This window comes from Entelurus aequoreus, linkage group LG17 (genome assembly GCF_033978785.1).
Source record: "Entelurus aequoreus isolate RoL-2023_Sb linkage group LG17, RoL_Eaeq_v1.1, whole genome shotgun sequence".
Lineage (NCBI taxonomy): Eukaryota > Metazoa > Chordata > Actinopteri > Syngnathiformes > Syngnathidae > Entelurus > Entelurus aequoreus.
Window position 1 is genome coordinate 15,097,238 of NC_084747.1, and position 16,222 is coordinate 15,113,459.

At 40.5% G+C, this 16,222-nt stretch overlaps 3 protein-coding genes and 1 non-coding gene across 5 annotated transcripts in view; 3 read left to right on the forward strand and 1 right to left on the reverse strand.

Moving 5' to 3' along the window:
• Nucleotides 1-16,222, forward strand: part of LOC133632484 (zinc finger protein OZF-like) — a 421,867-nt gene that overhangs the window by 308,537 nt on the left and 97,108 nt on the right. The window lies entirely within an intron of this gene.
• LOC133632486 (gastrula zinc finger protein XlCGF57.1-like) overlaps nucleotides 1-16,222 on the forward strand; it is a 295,607-nt gene that overhangs the window by 212,749 nt on the left and 66,636 nt on the right. The window lies entirely within an intron of this gene.
• LOC133632456 (zinc finger protein OZF-like) lies at nucleotides 438-14,256 on the reverse strand. 2 transcript variants are annotated; one of them, XM_062024872.1, is made up of 3 exons: nucleotides 13,851-14,256; nucleotides 5,054-5,422; nucleotides 438-4,885 (listed from the first exon to the last, which is right to left on the reverse strand). In XM_062024872.1, the coding sequence occupies exons 1-3, from the start codon at nucleotides 13,945-13,947 to the stop codon at nucleotides 3,585-3,587; spliced, it is 1,767 nt and encodes a 588-aa protein (XP_061880856.1). In that variant the 5' UTR covers nucleotides 13,948-14,256; the 3' UTR covers nucleotides 438-3,584. The 2 variants fall into 2 exon arrangements, with proteins under 2 accessions (XP_061880856.1, XP_061880857.1); XM_062024873.1 differs by having other exon boundaries at nucleotides 5,111-5,422; nucleotides 13,851-14,252.
• trnak-cuu (transfer RNA lysine (anticodon CUU)) lies at nucleotides 14,475-14,547 on the forward strand. The gene has a single exon. It is a non-coding gene; the product is annotated as a tRNA-Lys (tRNA).

Genomic DNA, 16,222 nt, shown 5'->3' on the forward strand with positions numbered 1-16,222 from the left:
CTGAACAGTGAAAATGGGATTCATCCATGAAGAGAACACCCGCCCAACGTGCCAGATGCCATCGAATGTGAGCATTTGCCCACTCAAGTCAGTTATGACGACAAACTGCTGTCAGGTCGAGACCCTGATGAGCATGCAGATGAGCTTCCCTGGTTTCTCAGTTTGTGCAGGAATTATTTGGTAATGCAAACCACTTGTTGCAGCAGCTGTCCGGGTGGCTGGTCTCAGACAATAATGGAGGTGCACCTGCTGAATGTGGAGGTCCTCGGCTGGTGTGGTTACACGTGGTCTGCGGTTGTGAGGCCGGTTAGATGTATTAATGAACAGGTGGAAAGCTTTAGATCCTTGTGTTCAACTTTTGAAAAATAGGAGCAAAAACAAAAGTGTTGCGTTTATGTTTTTGTTCAGTGTAGCTGGTGGAGGCTGTCGAGTATAGCAAATTCATGAGTGTCAGTCTTTTTACTTCCCAGCCAGTCTTATTGATGGGCATTCGGATCCACAAGAACAATTATTTCAAACTTTGAGTGGGATTCTTGTGTATATGCTCAAAATTTCCATTGCCATTTTTATTTATTCACTCAATATCGAATAAAAACAATCAATTGAACAATAAATAAACCATGAATGATAAGGAGCAGAAATAAGTATGCTCACCGAATATCTTCCCCTGAATCACACACATACTGTACATGAGTTATTGAACTCTCTCTCTATTAAGGCCATATTTCTATTTCATAGCATACAACAAAAAATATATAACATCAGTTTACTCAAAATAGTATGTTTTTTTTTAAAATACAGAAAGAGATTAACGTTGTTTTGTTCCATAAACTAACACATTTGATTGTAATGCATCTTCTGTTTGAAAATTGGGTTTGTGGGTCCCCTGCTTCCATTTCCACTAATGAGTCCTACAGCTCTCCTGTAAAGGGAAGATTGGTTTTGCATGTTTTTCAGGCACAACCCCACACTTCAACATAGGCTGTCACACATGAAACTATCAGTGAATTATACGAAATACAGAATGCTTTTTGATTCAGCAACTCCTTCACCTTGTGTGAAATAAAAATGGGTTTAGATATTTTAACCTTTGTATCATTTATATGTGATTTCCATGACAAGTTGTCATCAATAATGACACCCATAAAACGTATTTGAATCTCAACTCCATCATATGAGGCATCCACACTTCTTTTACTACAAATCATAAACTTAGCATTCAAAGATCGCATATTAATATCAAACCATCTTTGAATTTTGATAAATTCCGTTTCAATGTCCTGAGTAAAACAAGGTTCTGTCATCCGCAAATAGAATACACTTAAAAAGTTTGGAAACCATAGAAATATGATTGATATCATATATTTTGAGCAGTTTTTGTATGATCTAGGAACACTCCTTTCATGAATGACAAATGACAAATGTATGTAAATGCCTACATTTATGATGCTCTTCATGAATGACAGGTTCTTGTCTACGTAGTCGTTTCAAGTCCTATTTGGGCACCGCCGCCCAATTTGTTTTAATATTATTGTTTTTACTATCCTATTATCAACTTTAACTTTTGACATTTGTTTAGTCAAAATAGGACCGATGTACACAAAAAAATATTTAAATCATTTACTGTATCATTTTTGTCATAAACATATTAGTCATATTTATTGCAATAGTTTGGAATTTTACGTTGTTCTTTTCATTTGTTAATTATGCCCCATGATTTTTTTGTATTATCTTTATTTTTTTTAACAATTGACCATAATATTCATTTTCATATATTCTCACATTAATTTGTTTATATCTCTTTATACCTCTTCTATATATTTTGTCTTTGACTATAAAAACATTCTTTAAAATGTTTATCCTATTCATCATCCTTTGTGCGTTAATTGACTTTTGCTTGCCATTGCCTCCATGTTTTATATTTTTACAGATCTTGTACAGACCAAACAAAATACTCATAAAGGAGTCATGTGAAATCATCTTTGTACACTTCATCCCATTTTTGAATCTTTAAGTCTTTTCTCTCAAAGCCTTCAGGGCTTCTATTGATCTATTTCTGATGAATATCTGTGCTCTCATACTACATTGATTCCCATGAACAGAAAATACAGGGAGATGATGTAATATAATATTGAGTAACTAGATGAGGCAATTCCTGAAGGAATTGCGTGTGAATGATCCAATGCTGAAGTTGAACTGAAATCCTGGAATTTTTTTTTTAGAATTGTTGAAGTAGAGCACACAATTCCCAAACAGGCTGAATATTTTGAAGTTGGAACAGTTTGAATCAGATGAAAAATGTGGGAATTGGGGAACTTTGAAAAATGTCCCATTGATTTCAATGGGAATTTCCAAACAATTTGGGAATTTCGTAAGAAGCGGGAATTTTTTTGACAATGGTAAATAACTTGAATGGTCTGAATGAGTTGAAACAGTTGGTGTTGAAAATGTTCAAATCGGCCGAGAAATGTTGAAGTAGTAAAATGTTAAATTGAGAAATGGAATTACGGAATTCCTGGAATTTTGGGAAAACTGGGAATTTGGGAAAACTTTGTTTTTTGTCCTAATTAAGAGGAATGTTTTGACGGTAGAACGGTTGAAAAATGTGGGAGGAGTAGTTGCCAGAAAAAAGGGTGGAAATAGGGCTTTGGAAAACCATGAATTTTGGGAAATCCTGGAATTTTTTTTGAACTTGGAATAATGGTAGTTTGAATTTCCAGAATGGTGTAATGTGTTGAAGGTGGAATGGTTTGAAAAATGTGGAAATGGTGAAAGTTTGAAAAATGGCCAATTCATTTTTTGAATGGGAAAAATGCCCCGGAAAACCTGGAATTCCAGGAAATCTGGGAATTTTTGGAAATTGTTAAGGAAAAGCCCGCAATTCCCGAATAGGCTGAACAGTTTGAAGTTGGAACGGTTTGAATTGGGTGAAAAATGTGGAAGGTAGAGCACGCCAAAATCTGGAGAAGAAAAAGTTGAAGTTCAATAATAAATAGATTCATTTTGGTGTAGAAAACCATATGCTCCAAAGCATTCACACAATAAAACAAGAGACAAAGTCTTTCATATCTTTTTTTGATGTACTGCAATGTTTAAATTTAAAATATTTTAAACCAAATATTACAATATTTTTGCATGATAATCTAATCTGTCTGAGAATAGGCTACTCTAATTACACACATTTTTAAAATAAATTACACAAAGTATATATCTTGGGGGTAATCAGAGTCACCCACCTCTCAAAGTTTAATGTATCATTACAGCGGCTACCTTTTTGTGTGTGCGTACGACGTTGTCTGTTAAACGTATACCTTTTTATTAGTAGGAAATCCACACAAGTCTTAATATATGAGGTCCCAGGTGTGTCACGTCTGAAGGGGTAACCAAGCATCATCTATTTTACATATTCAGGAAAGTTATGTACACAGAAGACATGGGGAGATACGACTAAGCTCCAAATAATCCCAATTTGTACAAAAGTCTCCAATATTTATGAAAGAGAGTGAATTTATTTAGAGGAGGTCCTGGGTAGGGTGGATGTCGCCACATAAGAGCAACATACCACAAATTAAACAGCCGATTGGTTATTCTCCCGTGTGTGTTCTTTTATGTTTTACTGCGCGTGCGTTACTTTGGAATCTTTGGCCACACACTGAACATTTAAATGGTTTTTCGCCAGTGTGTGTTCTCATATGTTGGGTCACATAGCTGTTACGAGAAAAGCTTTTACTACAAACTGAACAACTAAATGGCCTCTCTCCTGTGTGTGTTCTCATATGTCGAGTGAAGCTGTTCTTTTGGGTGTAGCTTTTACCACAAACTGAACAATTAAATGGCTTCTCTCCTGTGTGTGTTCTCATGTGTCGAGTGAAACTGCTATTTTGAGTAAAGCTTTTACCGCAAACTGAACACATAAACGGTTTATCTGCTGTGTGTGTTCTTATGTGTTGAGTCAAATTGCTCTTTTGAGAAAATATTTTACCACAAACTGAACAATTGAATGGTTTTTGTCCTGTGTGTGTCAGTATGTGTTGAGTCACGTGGCACTTTTTAGAAAAGCTTTTACCACAAACTGAACAGTTAAAAGGTTTTTCTCCTGTGTGTCTTTTCATGTGTTCATTTAAATGGGCCTCTATGGAAAAGCTTTTGCCACAAACTGAGCAGTTAAATGATTTCCCTCCTGCGTGCATTCTCATGTGTCGAATGAAACTGATATTTTGAGTAAAGCGTTTACCACAAACTAAACACTTAAATGGTTTATCTGCTGTGTGTGTTCTTAGGTGTTGAGTCAAATTGCTCTTTTGAGAAAAGATTTTACCACAAACTGAACAATTAAATGGTTTTTCTCCTGTGTGTATTCTCCCATGTTGCGTCAAATGGCCCTTTATCATAAAGCTTTTACCACATACTGAACAGTTAAATGGTTTTTCTCCTGTGTGTTTTCTCATGTGTTGAGTCAAATTGTACTTTTTAGTGAAACTTTTAGCACAAATCGAGCATCTCAAACACGTTTTACCTCTTTTTTTGGAGCTTTCAGAGTGTTTGTTGTCAGTGTCAGTCCTCAAATCACCTTCACAGTCTGTATCGCTGCTCAAAGTAACTTCAACTTCGTCTTCAGCCTCACTATCTGATAGTGGAGTTAAGAGGTTGTGTAGTTGTGGTTTCTCTTCATCATCTTCAGTCTTCACAGAGACAACAGTCAGTGGCAACTTTGTGAGATCAGCCTTGTCCGGTTCGAAAAGAGACTCTCCCTCCTGGGTGATCCAGAGTTCCTCCTCTTCCTTTTTAATGTGGAGTGACTGTGGAGTCTCTTGCTTCAGAGTGGAGCTCCCCCCGTGCGACTGAGGAGAAAGTTCTTCCCGATGACCAATCAGCTGCTGGATGTCTACGGGACACAAACAACACAAACTTAAGCTCAGAAATGATCCATGAGATGTTTCTTCTTGAACTCACTACACATGTTCTCGTGTGTGTGTAATTATGTTTTTTGGGCAAATGGCTCTTTTTAGTAAAGCCTTTAGCACAAACTGAGCAGTCCAAAAAAATTTTTTACCCCTCTTCTTTTTAGAGCATTCAGAGTGTTTGTTGTCAGTGTGAGTCCTCATATCACCTTCACAGTCTGTATCCCTGCTGAAAGGTTTTTTAACCTCGTCTTCAGCCTCACTATCTAATAGTGGAGCTACACGGTTGTCTACTTGTGGTTTCTCTTCATCATCTTCAGTCTTCACAGAGACAACAGTCCGTGCAAATTTGGTGAGATCAGCTTCCTGTGGTCCTAGAAGACACTCTCCCGCCTGAGTGATCCAGAGTTTCTCCTCTTCTTTCTTAACGTGGGGTGGCTGTAGAGTCTCCCGATTCAAAATTGAGCTCTGACCCAACTGACTGGGACGTTTTTCTGGATGACCAATCAGCTGCTGGACGTCTGCAGGACACAAACAACACAAACACACTTCAGCTCAGACAGTGGTCTGTTAAGTGGTCTGGGGTCTATGCAGGTTATTGGTCTGCCGCTTAGCTTCTGGACATACACCAGATCCAATCTGTGCTGTGTTCAACAGGTGAAATAATCCCTCAGGCCACCAGGCAGTGGTTTCATCATCGCCATTGGTACTCTGCGTTTTGTGGGTTTTACCGGTTCCACTGTTAAAATATTTTCCCACTTAAAAGTGGCCATAAACTAACATGGATTTTGCCCAATAACAAAGACAAAAACCAGACTGACCACAACATGACAAATGGTACCTCGAGACGGTCACTCCTTGACATCAAGTCGAAGAGGGGAACTGATGTCAGCAGCAACCACTATCTGGTCGTAGCATCAGTTAGAGTGAAGCTATGGAAAGCAGGTATCAAGAAACAGAAGGAGACCAGTTTGATGTTGCAAAACTAAAAGACCCTAAGGTTAGAAAATTGTTTGTAATGCAACTGAAGAAAAGGTTTCAAGCTTTGGCAGATCTTGATGAATCTCAATAAATACAGGATATGTGGGACAGGACCAAGACCACAGTCATTCAGACAAGTGAAGCATGCCTGCATCGCAAAGTAAATGAAAATAAGGAATGGATATCAGCAGAAGTGAAAAGAGATAAAGAAACCTGTCATTACCAAGAAGCTAACAAGTCAGTAAAGAAAAAGGCAAGAACAGATAAATGATGATGATGATTGTCTCTCAAGTGTGATACGTCATCACCCAGGGACGCTCACTTTTGTGCAACCTGGGAGCAGCCAGGCGTCATGTTTTGGTGTTTTTTGTGTGAATTGTTTGTCCATTTTAACCCGTTTTTTTTATCACTTAGAACTTGTGTGGAACTGCGACAATGGACAGCAGGCAACGTAATTCCCCCCATTCCCCACTCGCTACTGAGCAAAATAACCTGGCAACGACAGAAAAAATATCGCACAGAAAGTGCCGGAGAAAGAGAGGCAAGAAAGCAGGTGTCCAACGCAGACTGAGGAAATGTGGGCTGGACAACTGACATTGGCTTCCTCTGCTACAGACGGTCCTTCTCTCTAATGTTCAATACATCCGGAATAAAATGGACAAATTACAAGTTTACGCAAGGTGTAAGCGTGATTTTGGAGACACATGTTTGTTGAGTCTCATACCCCCGATCCAAACATTATCATTAAGCAGGAGCATGTCAATAAGCTTTTGAAATGAGTCAAAATAAGGAAGACCCCTGGTCCAGACCTTATTTGTGGGCGCACTCTCCAATATTGTGCTGACCAACTTTGTAGCACTTACCGTATATTACCAAATAGTAGCCTGGGCGTTTATTTCACAAAATCGATTTTGGAGACAGGCGTTTAAAAGAAGCAGGCGGTTATTTGCACAAGGCTTTTATTTATTTTTGCACCAGCCTGCACCAGGCCATTATTTGGTTACAATGGTTACTGTCCAGTATTTTTTTTTTCGTACAAAAAACTTTAAATGTAAAAGCTATTGTAAATATACAAACAAATAAACAAGAGATCAACATGAGGTAGGCTATCAAAAGACAAGAGATCAACAAGGCCTCAACATGGCAGTAGTGCAACAATTGTCAAATAGAATACCAATACTAAAATTAAATTAACTTTTTAAATAAAGCAGCCTACCGGGGAAAATAAAATTATGGTACCAATTACTCAAGTATAAAACCCACGATCAAAACAGAACAATAATACTGTCACTTTAATAAAATAAAGGCTACAGTACTCCAAGTTTTAAATAAAGCAGCATACAGGAAAAATAAAATTATGGTACCAAGTACTCTATAAAGCCATCAAAACAATAATACTGCAGCAAACACAACCCCAGTAGCATTTTAATCTAAATTATGCAAATAACAGCCCATGGGCGGCTATTTGGACATAGGCGGTTATTAGGAAGAGGCGGTTAATTCACAAAATGGGGTCAGACCCCGGGCGGCTATTAGGACATGGCCGTTTATTTGCCCAAGGGCGTTTATTTGGTAATATACGGTATTTCAAATGTCACTGAACTGGAACCAGATTCCTGGCATGGTGAAATCTTCTTCTGTGACTCCCATACCCAAAACATCTAAATCTAAACAACCTATTGATTTCAGACCAGTTGCATTAACATGATTATCATGAACATCTTTGAGAAAAATTGTTATAGGCCTGGTCATGTCTTCTATAGAGGGAAGCTCTTTATACTCAACCACCTCTACAAGCCCATGCCAGGCTGCTATTTGCTCATTTTTCTTCAGTATTTAATACAATGCAGCTACAATGTTTTGTGTCTAAATTTGAACGGTCTCACCAGCTTGTATTATGGATTTAACACTTTTTAACTGGCAGAGAGCAGAGAGTCTCTGTAAATGGCTGTCTCTCTGACTCTGCACTTACCTGAACACACACCACTTTATTAACTTGCTTAACTTTGATAGAGATCTGCCTGTGCAATATGTTTTCAAATGTTTTATTATGTTTTTAAAATGTTTTATTATTGTTTGTTGTCTTAAGAGTATTTTATGTAGGTTGTTTTAAAAGCACTGAGCTGGATTGCTCTTCAATTTCGTTGTTTCCATGCAATGACAATAAAAGTATTCTGATTCTGAAACCATCTCCACAGGTTCACCTCAAGGCTGTTGAGCAATGTATGGATATTGCCGCAGTAGAGCACTAAAACAAAGCTGAGACTATACAAGAGTGCTGTCCTCTCCCTCTTGCTGTATGGAGCTGGAGAATGACGGAAAAAGACCTCAATAAACTGTCAGTCTTCCATACAAAGAGCCTCAGAAAGATTCTTCCGATTTTCTTGCTTTGCAAAATCAACATCATGAAGACCTACTCACTTGAAAACAAGAGGACAGGGGAACCTTTGTCCTGATAAAAACGAAGGAAATGGATTGGGCCTATTCTCAAAAAGGATGATCTGAATATCAGCTCTTTACTGAACACCTGAAGGGAGGAGAGAAGAAGGGACCACACAAGACAACCTGGCGCAGAACAGTAGAGAGAGAGTTGAAGGACCTAAATCACAAATGGGATACTATTCAGAAACTGGCCCAGGACCGACAGAAGTGAAGGACATTCGTTGCTGCCCTGAATGCCAATGGAGGCATAACGGGCAGTGAGTGAAGTAGCGAGGTGGAACTTTAGAAAGCGGGCTGTGCTGTCGAACGCTGATTCGTTGAACACAGTCGAGGCGTTCCTAAAACGTTGTCTTCAAAACTTCAGCCGCCATTAGAGTATGCAGGACAACTTCTTTAATTCGTATGTCTTGTGTATTTCTACAATAAAACCCTTGTCAACAAAAAGATCGAAAAACGAAAGAAACTTTCAATTTGCAGGAACTTTTGTGGTGCATCTCTGTGCTGTAGAACGCTGATTAGAACACGCTTGCATTGTTTTTTACCCAACTGTAGTGTTTACACTAGTTGGCAGTTTAATGTTTATCATTTGTTACAAAGTTAATTTTGAAGTGGATGGACTCTTTGAAATTTATCTACAGAGGATTATTCAGTATTTGGCCGGACGTCAAAGCGGCAACTCCATCTGTTCACTGGAATCAGCAATCTCGTTCTTTGAGGATTAAATGTGATATAGAGGAGGAAGTAAACGAGTGGAACAAAGGTCAATCACATCAAATATTCACTATTTACTTTGTTACATGAGGTAACAGTAGTCAGAAACACACAATTTGTGTTACTAGACTGAATGAAGACCATCTTCATATGACATCCATGTGTTAGGTGGGATGGGTATGGCGAGGGCTGATGAGGCCAATCCGTTCCCTGGAGACTCTTGGACAGTAGAGTCCAGTGGCAGCTTGTGGTGGAGGATTGCTGAGGACACAAGACTTGCGTGATGCGCGCTTGAACTTGGCAGTTTTGATGCGCTGTGCCTCGTACGCTGCTGCTCCTTCCCTGATGGCCTCTTGCCATGCTTGACCATCCTGGGTGAGAGTCTTCCAGGAGTAGTGATCAATGCCAACGTCTTTGAAGGAAGCTCTAAGGATGTCCTTAAACCACTTTTATTGGCCACTTTGGAAGTATGCATTAGTCTGCAGATCTCCATACAGAACACGCTTGGGAAGGCACTAATCAGACATTCTTGCGACGTGTCCTGGCCAACAAAGTTCAGACTGAGGAAGTAGGGCGAAGACATTGGGCATGCAGGTCTGTTTAAGAATCACTGTATTGGAAACTTTGTCCTGCCATTTCACTCTGAGCAACGTGCGAAGGCAGTTTAAATGAGAGTGGTTAAGCTTTTTAGCGTGCCTTTGGTCTATAAGTCCAGGTCTCCCATGTAGGACGTGATGACAGTAGCTCTGTAGGCGGGCAATTTTGTTTATGAGGCTTATCCCTTTGCTTTCCCATTCGGTAGACAAGGTATATTCTGGTAAACTGTAAGTGGGTTTGATATAATAACTGCATATGATTCAAATCAAGGGTAAATGTACTAATTCAGAGGTAATACTTAAACGGGCTTCCAAGCCTCTCAATGGGAGTCAAAAAGGCTAAAAGCCCCTGATGTAGACCATAGGCGCCGATCCACAAGTACCCACGTGGGATTGATGGCAAATTCTTTCTCACCACCAAGCAAAAACCGCGCATGCACAGGCCCCTTCTACACTAAGCCGGCTAAGGTTATCCAGGGTAAATCCCACCTAACCTTGTCCTTGTCCACACACACACACACAATACTCGTTTAAGACCCCCTGCACCCCTCCGTCAGCCGGCGCAACGCGACCTAGTATGCATGTGCGGAAAATGCGCACGCCATAGTGTACCTCCAGTGTTGCTTTGTGAGCAAGTTCTTAGATTTAACTTATCTGAACAATATCCAGTGTTGTGGTATTTCAATTAAATGGAATCCAGTGAGCTGTGGGGCCCTATTGTAATGAATCACACCTGAGCCACCATAAATTAATCAAATCTTTAATAAATACGTGACCTAGACGTTGAGTCCGCGACATACATGGCGGACAATAACTGATAGTCTGCTTTGCAAGTCCAAACACATTCGCTGTTTTCTGTAGTCTTCCCTCGGCGGCCAGGTAATACAAAGCGCATGCTACTTTTTTTAATCACATCCACGGGAGCCCGCATTCTCGTTGACGCTCCTTCGACAAATGGACAAAGTTTTTCGCTAAGTAGAATCACAGCTGACCTGGACATTCTAAAGTTCTCTCGCCCTTTGAGAAGTGTTGTATCCCAAATAGCTGCAATCGCTTTCTCTTAAGGTATTCATGTGTGATTTCCACAAGCGTCTGTACATGTAGAAGAAGGAGAAACACGGGCATGTCTGGATGACTCGCATCCATCTTTCCAGTGGTTAGCTCCGAGTTACGAAACCGCTTTATTATTTATTGTGGCGCGTTCTTTCTGACATCACTTCCTCTTCGAACTCAGTTTGTAAACGATCAATGAGTCCATACAAAGCTAAGAGTCTGAGATTCAAGAAATACACGGTGCAGTTACCCGTGTAGAAAATTGTCCGAGGAGGGGGACCTTAAACGATAGTTTAGTGTGGCTGAAACGGGGCTTGGGCTGAATAATTATTAGTTTAAGGGGTTATCCGGCTTAGTGTAGACTAGTGATGGGTCCGGCAACACCGATGCACCGGCGCATGCGTCGAGCTCATAGAGCAAAACCCTGTGTCGGTGCGAGTACCGCTTTTACCAGTACTATGAAATGCCCTCCCGGTAACAGTTAGAGATGCTACCTCAGTAGAAGCATTTAAGTCCCATCTTAAAACTCATTTGTATACTCTAGCCTTTAAATAGACCCCCCCTTTTTTAGACCAGTTGATCTGCTTTTTTTTTCTTTTCTCTTCTGCCCCCCCTCCCTTGTGGAGGGGGAGTTACACAGGTCCGGTGGCCATGGATGAAGTGCTGGCTGTCCAGAGTCGGGACCCGGGGTGGACCGCTCGCCTGTGTGTCGGTTGGGGACATCTCTGCGCTGCTGACCCGTCTCCGCTCGGGATGGTCTCCTGTTGGCCCCACTATGGACTGGGCTCTCACTAGTATGTTGGATCCACTATGGACTGGGCTCTCACTATTATGTTGGATCCACTATGGACTGGACTCTCACAATATTATGTCAGACCCACTCGACATCTATTGCTTTCGGTCTCCCCTAGAGGGGGGGGGGGGGGGGGGGGGGGGGTTTACCCACATATGCGGTCCTCTCCAAGGTTTCTCATAGTCATTCACATTGACGTCCCACTGGGGTGAGTTTTTCCTTGCTCTTATGTGGGCTCTGTACCAAGGATGTCGTTGTGGCTTGTGCAGCCCTTTGAGACACTTGTGATTTAGGGCTATATAAATAAACATTGTTTGATTGATTGAATGATTTTAGAAAGTCACGTGACCGTATAACAGTGCAAAGTTGTTTCGGTCACGTGACCGATACGCAAACTGTGTCGCACTCCTCTGTGCCCTGTGAGCGGGTCTTTTCAACAGCCGGAGAAATAATAACTAAGAGAAATCGTCTAAAATTTAATACGTTGCAAAAACTGTTTTTTTTAATAAAAATGTGTAAAAAAAAAAAAAATCCCAGTCCACAAGCATCCTCATTCACAACACGTTCTCTTAGATTTCCATGTTATGATACATGTTCACATTATTTATTGACTGTATCTAAAAGAGATAAAATCATATTTCTATTTAAATGAAGATATGAAATAATCCTAAATGAAATACAATGACTCGGTTTATATTATTGTATATACTAGGTCCTAAAATCAGTGTCAGTTGAGTCGGTCCATAGGTTGCCTGTAGGGATTTTTAATGTCCAGCAGATGTCAGTATTTAGTGACACAGTATCGACACAGTATCAATACAGTTTTGCAATGTGTTGAAATGCTTCATGACGCCTCATCAACCCATCCCTAGTGTAGACATAGCCTCAGAAGAGTAGGGTCAGATTTACCGCCCGTCCGAGTACCCACTGGCAGAAATGTATATCTGCGCCTATGAAGTAGACCAGGGGTGTCCAAAGTGCGGCACGGGGGCCATTTGTGGCCCGCAGGTCATTTTTTAACGGCCCCATGGCACATTTTAAAAATACGATTGGAAAAAAAATTAAAAACATAATAAGTGGTATAATAGAGCAAACAGGTGAAATGTAACAATACAATGTTGCAATGTTTACTCTAATAACACAAAGCTGCCATGCAGGCTGTTTCTTTAAAAAAAAAAAGAAAGAATCAAAATCAATGTTATTATGAATTATTGACCTATTCAAGGCTCCAATTACGTCACATTAAATATTCCACTTTGGGATATTTTTGGGGGAAATGTTGCACATTTTGTGTTTGCCATATAAAAACTGAGCTGTTTTTTTAAAGAAGGGCCTAAAACAAACAAAAAACATAAACAACAATAAAACTTATAACTGACGAATAGATCTGAAGTTGATCTTGAGATTATTGTGTTAAAAGTAAAAAAAAAATTATAATTTAACACTTAAATGAGTAGGACCCTTTTGGATCCCCAATAATTTTAGTGTGATTTGTTTTTAAGTGTCATTGCTCAAAAAATAATAATGAATTAAAATCAATGGTGTTATGAGTTATTGACCTTTTTAAGGCTCCAATTATTATATAATCTCAAATATTCCACTTAAAAATTTTATTGAGTGAAAATATTGCATATTTTGTTTTTCCATTAAAAAAAACGGGTTTTCTTTGACAAAAAGAGCATACAACTTATATATTTAAAAACTTAATATTGACAGATAGATCTAATGTTGATCTAGAGATTTAAAACTTGAATAATAATAACAATAATAATACTGAATAATGACACATTTTTAATATTTTTTTGACCAAAACCCTTTGGGGTCCCCGGGATCAAGCCTGAGTGGAGGCCTAAATGTATATTTGTTATACATATATTGTATAGGTTTTTAAAATGAAAAATATCAAAATGGCCCCCGCTGGCTTTGATGTTTCAGTGTTCGGCCCTTAGTGGAAAAAGTTTGGACACCCCTGATGTAGACCACAAGTAAGTAGGGCTGCGCGGTATGACGGTCGACATTTGTGCTCGAGCGTCATACCATCAATGACGTCATCGCGCCTGCCTCTGTGTGAAAATGGCTGCAAGCACGGTCATAGCAAAGAAGGGGAGCTGGTCACAATAACAGCGCTTCATCCGCTATCTCTTTAAAACATTTTCTTTACACAAGCGCTTGTTTTGCTCTTCCACTTTCTTCATTTGACTTTTGCATTCTTTCATCTCCTCTGATGTGAACTCCACTGCCTTCTTCAAGCTAACAATCATGGCGGCTCTTTCTTTACATTCTTCAACTAAGTCGGCTAATATCTCATCAACGCTCTTTTCAAGGCTTGCCATAGCCTCCAAACTACGTTGTTGGAAACTTCAACTCACTCACCTTCATCTGCAGATTGTGTCTTATTATCCGTTGGTGATTCTCTTTCATGTTCTCTTTTACCGGACGTCGCCATCTTGGCATAGCAGTAGTCGTCCATCTTCTATCACGTCTTCAATCTTCACTCCATCGCTCCTAACTAAACTTCCATTTAGTGGGCTTTAGAAAAGACGAACCGTCGCCTTTATATCTTAGGTTTGAAACTTTTCTAATCTCCGGGAAGCCACAGCCACGCGGTCCGCCATCTTCGGTCTTTTCCCTTTTGCCACCGCTCGATCATGATGCGCATGCGCCAAAAGGCAGCCACTTCCGTTTCCTACTCAACAAAGTGACATCATGTCTTTATTTTGAAAAACAAATAAACAAAACTATCGTTAAAGAGGAAATATAACTTGCTGATTTTTGTCTTTTGTCGTTTCTCTTTTGCCACCGCTCGATCAGGTTGCGCATGCGCCAAAAGTCAGCCACTTCCGTTTCCTACTCAACAAAGTGACATCGTGTCTTTATTTTGAAATAACAAAAAAAACTTTTGTAAGAGAGGAAATAGAAGTTGCTGATTTTTGTCGTGTGTCTTTGTCTTTTTTCTTTGGCACCGCACAATGAGGTTGCGCATGCGCCACAAGTCAGGCCCGGCTAGCTCAGTCGGTAGAGCATGAGACTCTTAATCTCAGGGTCGTGGGTTCGAGCCCCACGTTGGGCGATTGAATTTTACCATGAATTGATTAACGTGGACCCCGACTTAAACAAGTTGAAAAATGTATTGGGTGTTACCATTTAGTGGTCAATCGTACGGAATATGTACTGTACTGTGTAATCTACTAATAAAGGTCTCTTTGTTAAGCGCATTTAATAATATAAATAGCAAAGCCATGTTGAATATCTTACGCAGTGACGTCATGTGCCTGCGTGCACTGAAATGGTATGTTGTGAGCATGCGCAGAATAAACGGCTCAGTGAGTTCCTGGACCAAAAGAAGTAATGGTGGTTTGTTTATTTCCTCCCGTGAATATAAAGTGCTAGGTAACCACATTGGCGACTGTTATAACGATAGACTGCTGCAGAAATGAGTAGTGCTACAGGTTATGGGCCCAGTCATTCAGGCCAAAGATGGTTTAGACTTTTATTCGACGGTGACGAGAAAAATTATGAACTCTGGGAAACCAGGTTCCTCGCACACATGGAGTTACGTGGTCTCGGAGGAGTTATCCTGGAATACCCACACATAGATGAGGAAGACGAAGAAGCTCTCGCGGAAGATGAGGCAAAGAACGGTGAGGCATATGCGGAGCTAGTGCAGTGTCTAGACAATAAGAGTTTGTCGTTGATAATGAGGGACGCGAAACGTGATGGAAGAGCAGCACTGGAGATTCTTCGCGAGCATTACGCGGGAAAAGACAAACCTCGTGTTGTGAGTTTGTATTGTGAACTTTCCTCGCTCCATAACGCTAGTAATGAAACTGTCACGGACTATATTATTAGAGCAGAGACTATTTTCACGTCATTAAGAAGAGCAGACGAACAGATAAGTGATGGGCTTCAGATAGCCATGGTAGTAAAGGGGCTACCTGACTCATATAAGCCATTCGTCGTGCACATTACCCAAACAAATGACACTGTAACGTTTGGCGAGTTTAAAACGAAACTGCGAAGTTATGAGAGTACAGAAAAATATGGGAAGAACGACGTGAATGCAGAAGAAGACAATGTGATGAAGGCTAGCGGGGCAGCAAGATTACATGGAAGAGGAAGAGGAAAGAAAATGGATCTAGCTGATGTCGAGTGTTACACATGTGGGAAAAAGGGACACATGGCCAGGACATGCCCTGACGAATCCCAGACGAGAAGAGAGTATCGAAAATGGGATACACCACATCGAGGAAGGGGACGCGGTCGAGGACGAGGCCGTGACCATATAAAGAAAGCTGATGGGGAGGCAGAACCTACATCTTTCTGTTTCTTCAAATTGAGTGACTGTCCTCCACAAATAAGAAGCAAGAAGGGTCTCATGGTCGACTGTGGCGCCACGACCCACCTGATCAACGACGCCAGAAAGTTCAAGACAGTCGACAAGAGCTTCAGGCCTGAGGACCACATGATTGAGCTTGCCGATGGAACCAAGGTGAGCGGGATGGCGAAGATGAGGGGAGACGCCGAAGTCTACTTGCTGGACAGCGAGGGACGACGAGTCAAAACAAGGCTCAAACATGCACTTTACATCCCATCATTTCCACAAAACATTTTTTCAGTGAAATCAGCGACAGCCAACGGAGCGGAGCTACGCTTCAAGGACGGTGATAACTGGCTGGTCCACAAGGATGGTACCAAGTTCAAAATGGATGTGTATGGTAGGCTGTATTACCTTATCACAGTAGAAG

Bases quoted from the DNA above. Each gene is read 5' to 3' on its own strand.
- LOC133632456 (XM_062024872.1), bottom strand. From the start codon at position 13,947: ATGGACGACTACTGCTATGCCAAGATGGCGACGTCCGGTAAAAGAGAA. The intron at 5,423-13,850 runs GTGAGTGAGTTG...TGTGTCCTGCAG, and splicing joins GACACAATCTGCAGATGAAG to ACGTCCAGCAGCTGATTGGT. The intron at 4,886-5,053 runs GTAAAAAATTTT...TGTGTCCCGTAG, and splicing joins ATGCTCTAAAAAGAAGAGGG to ACATCCAGCAGCTGATTGGT.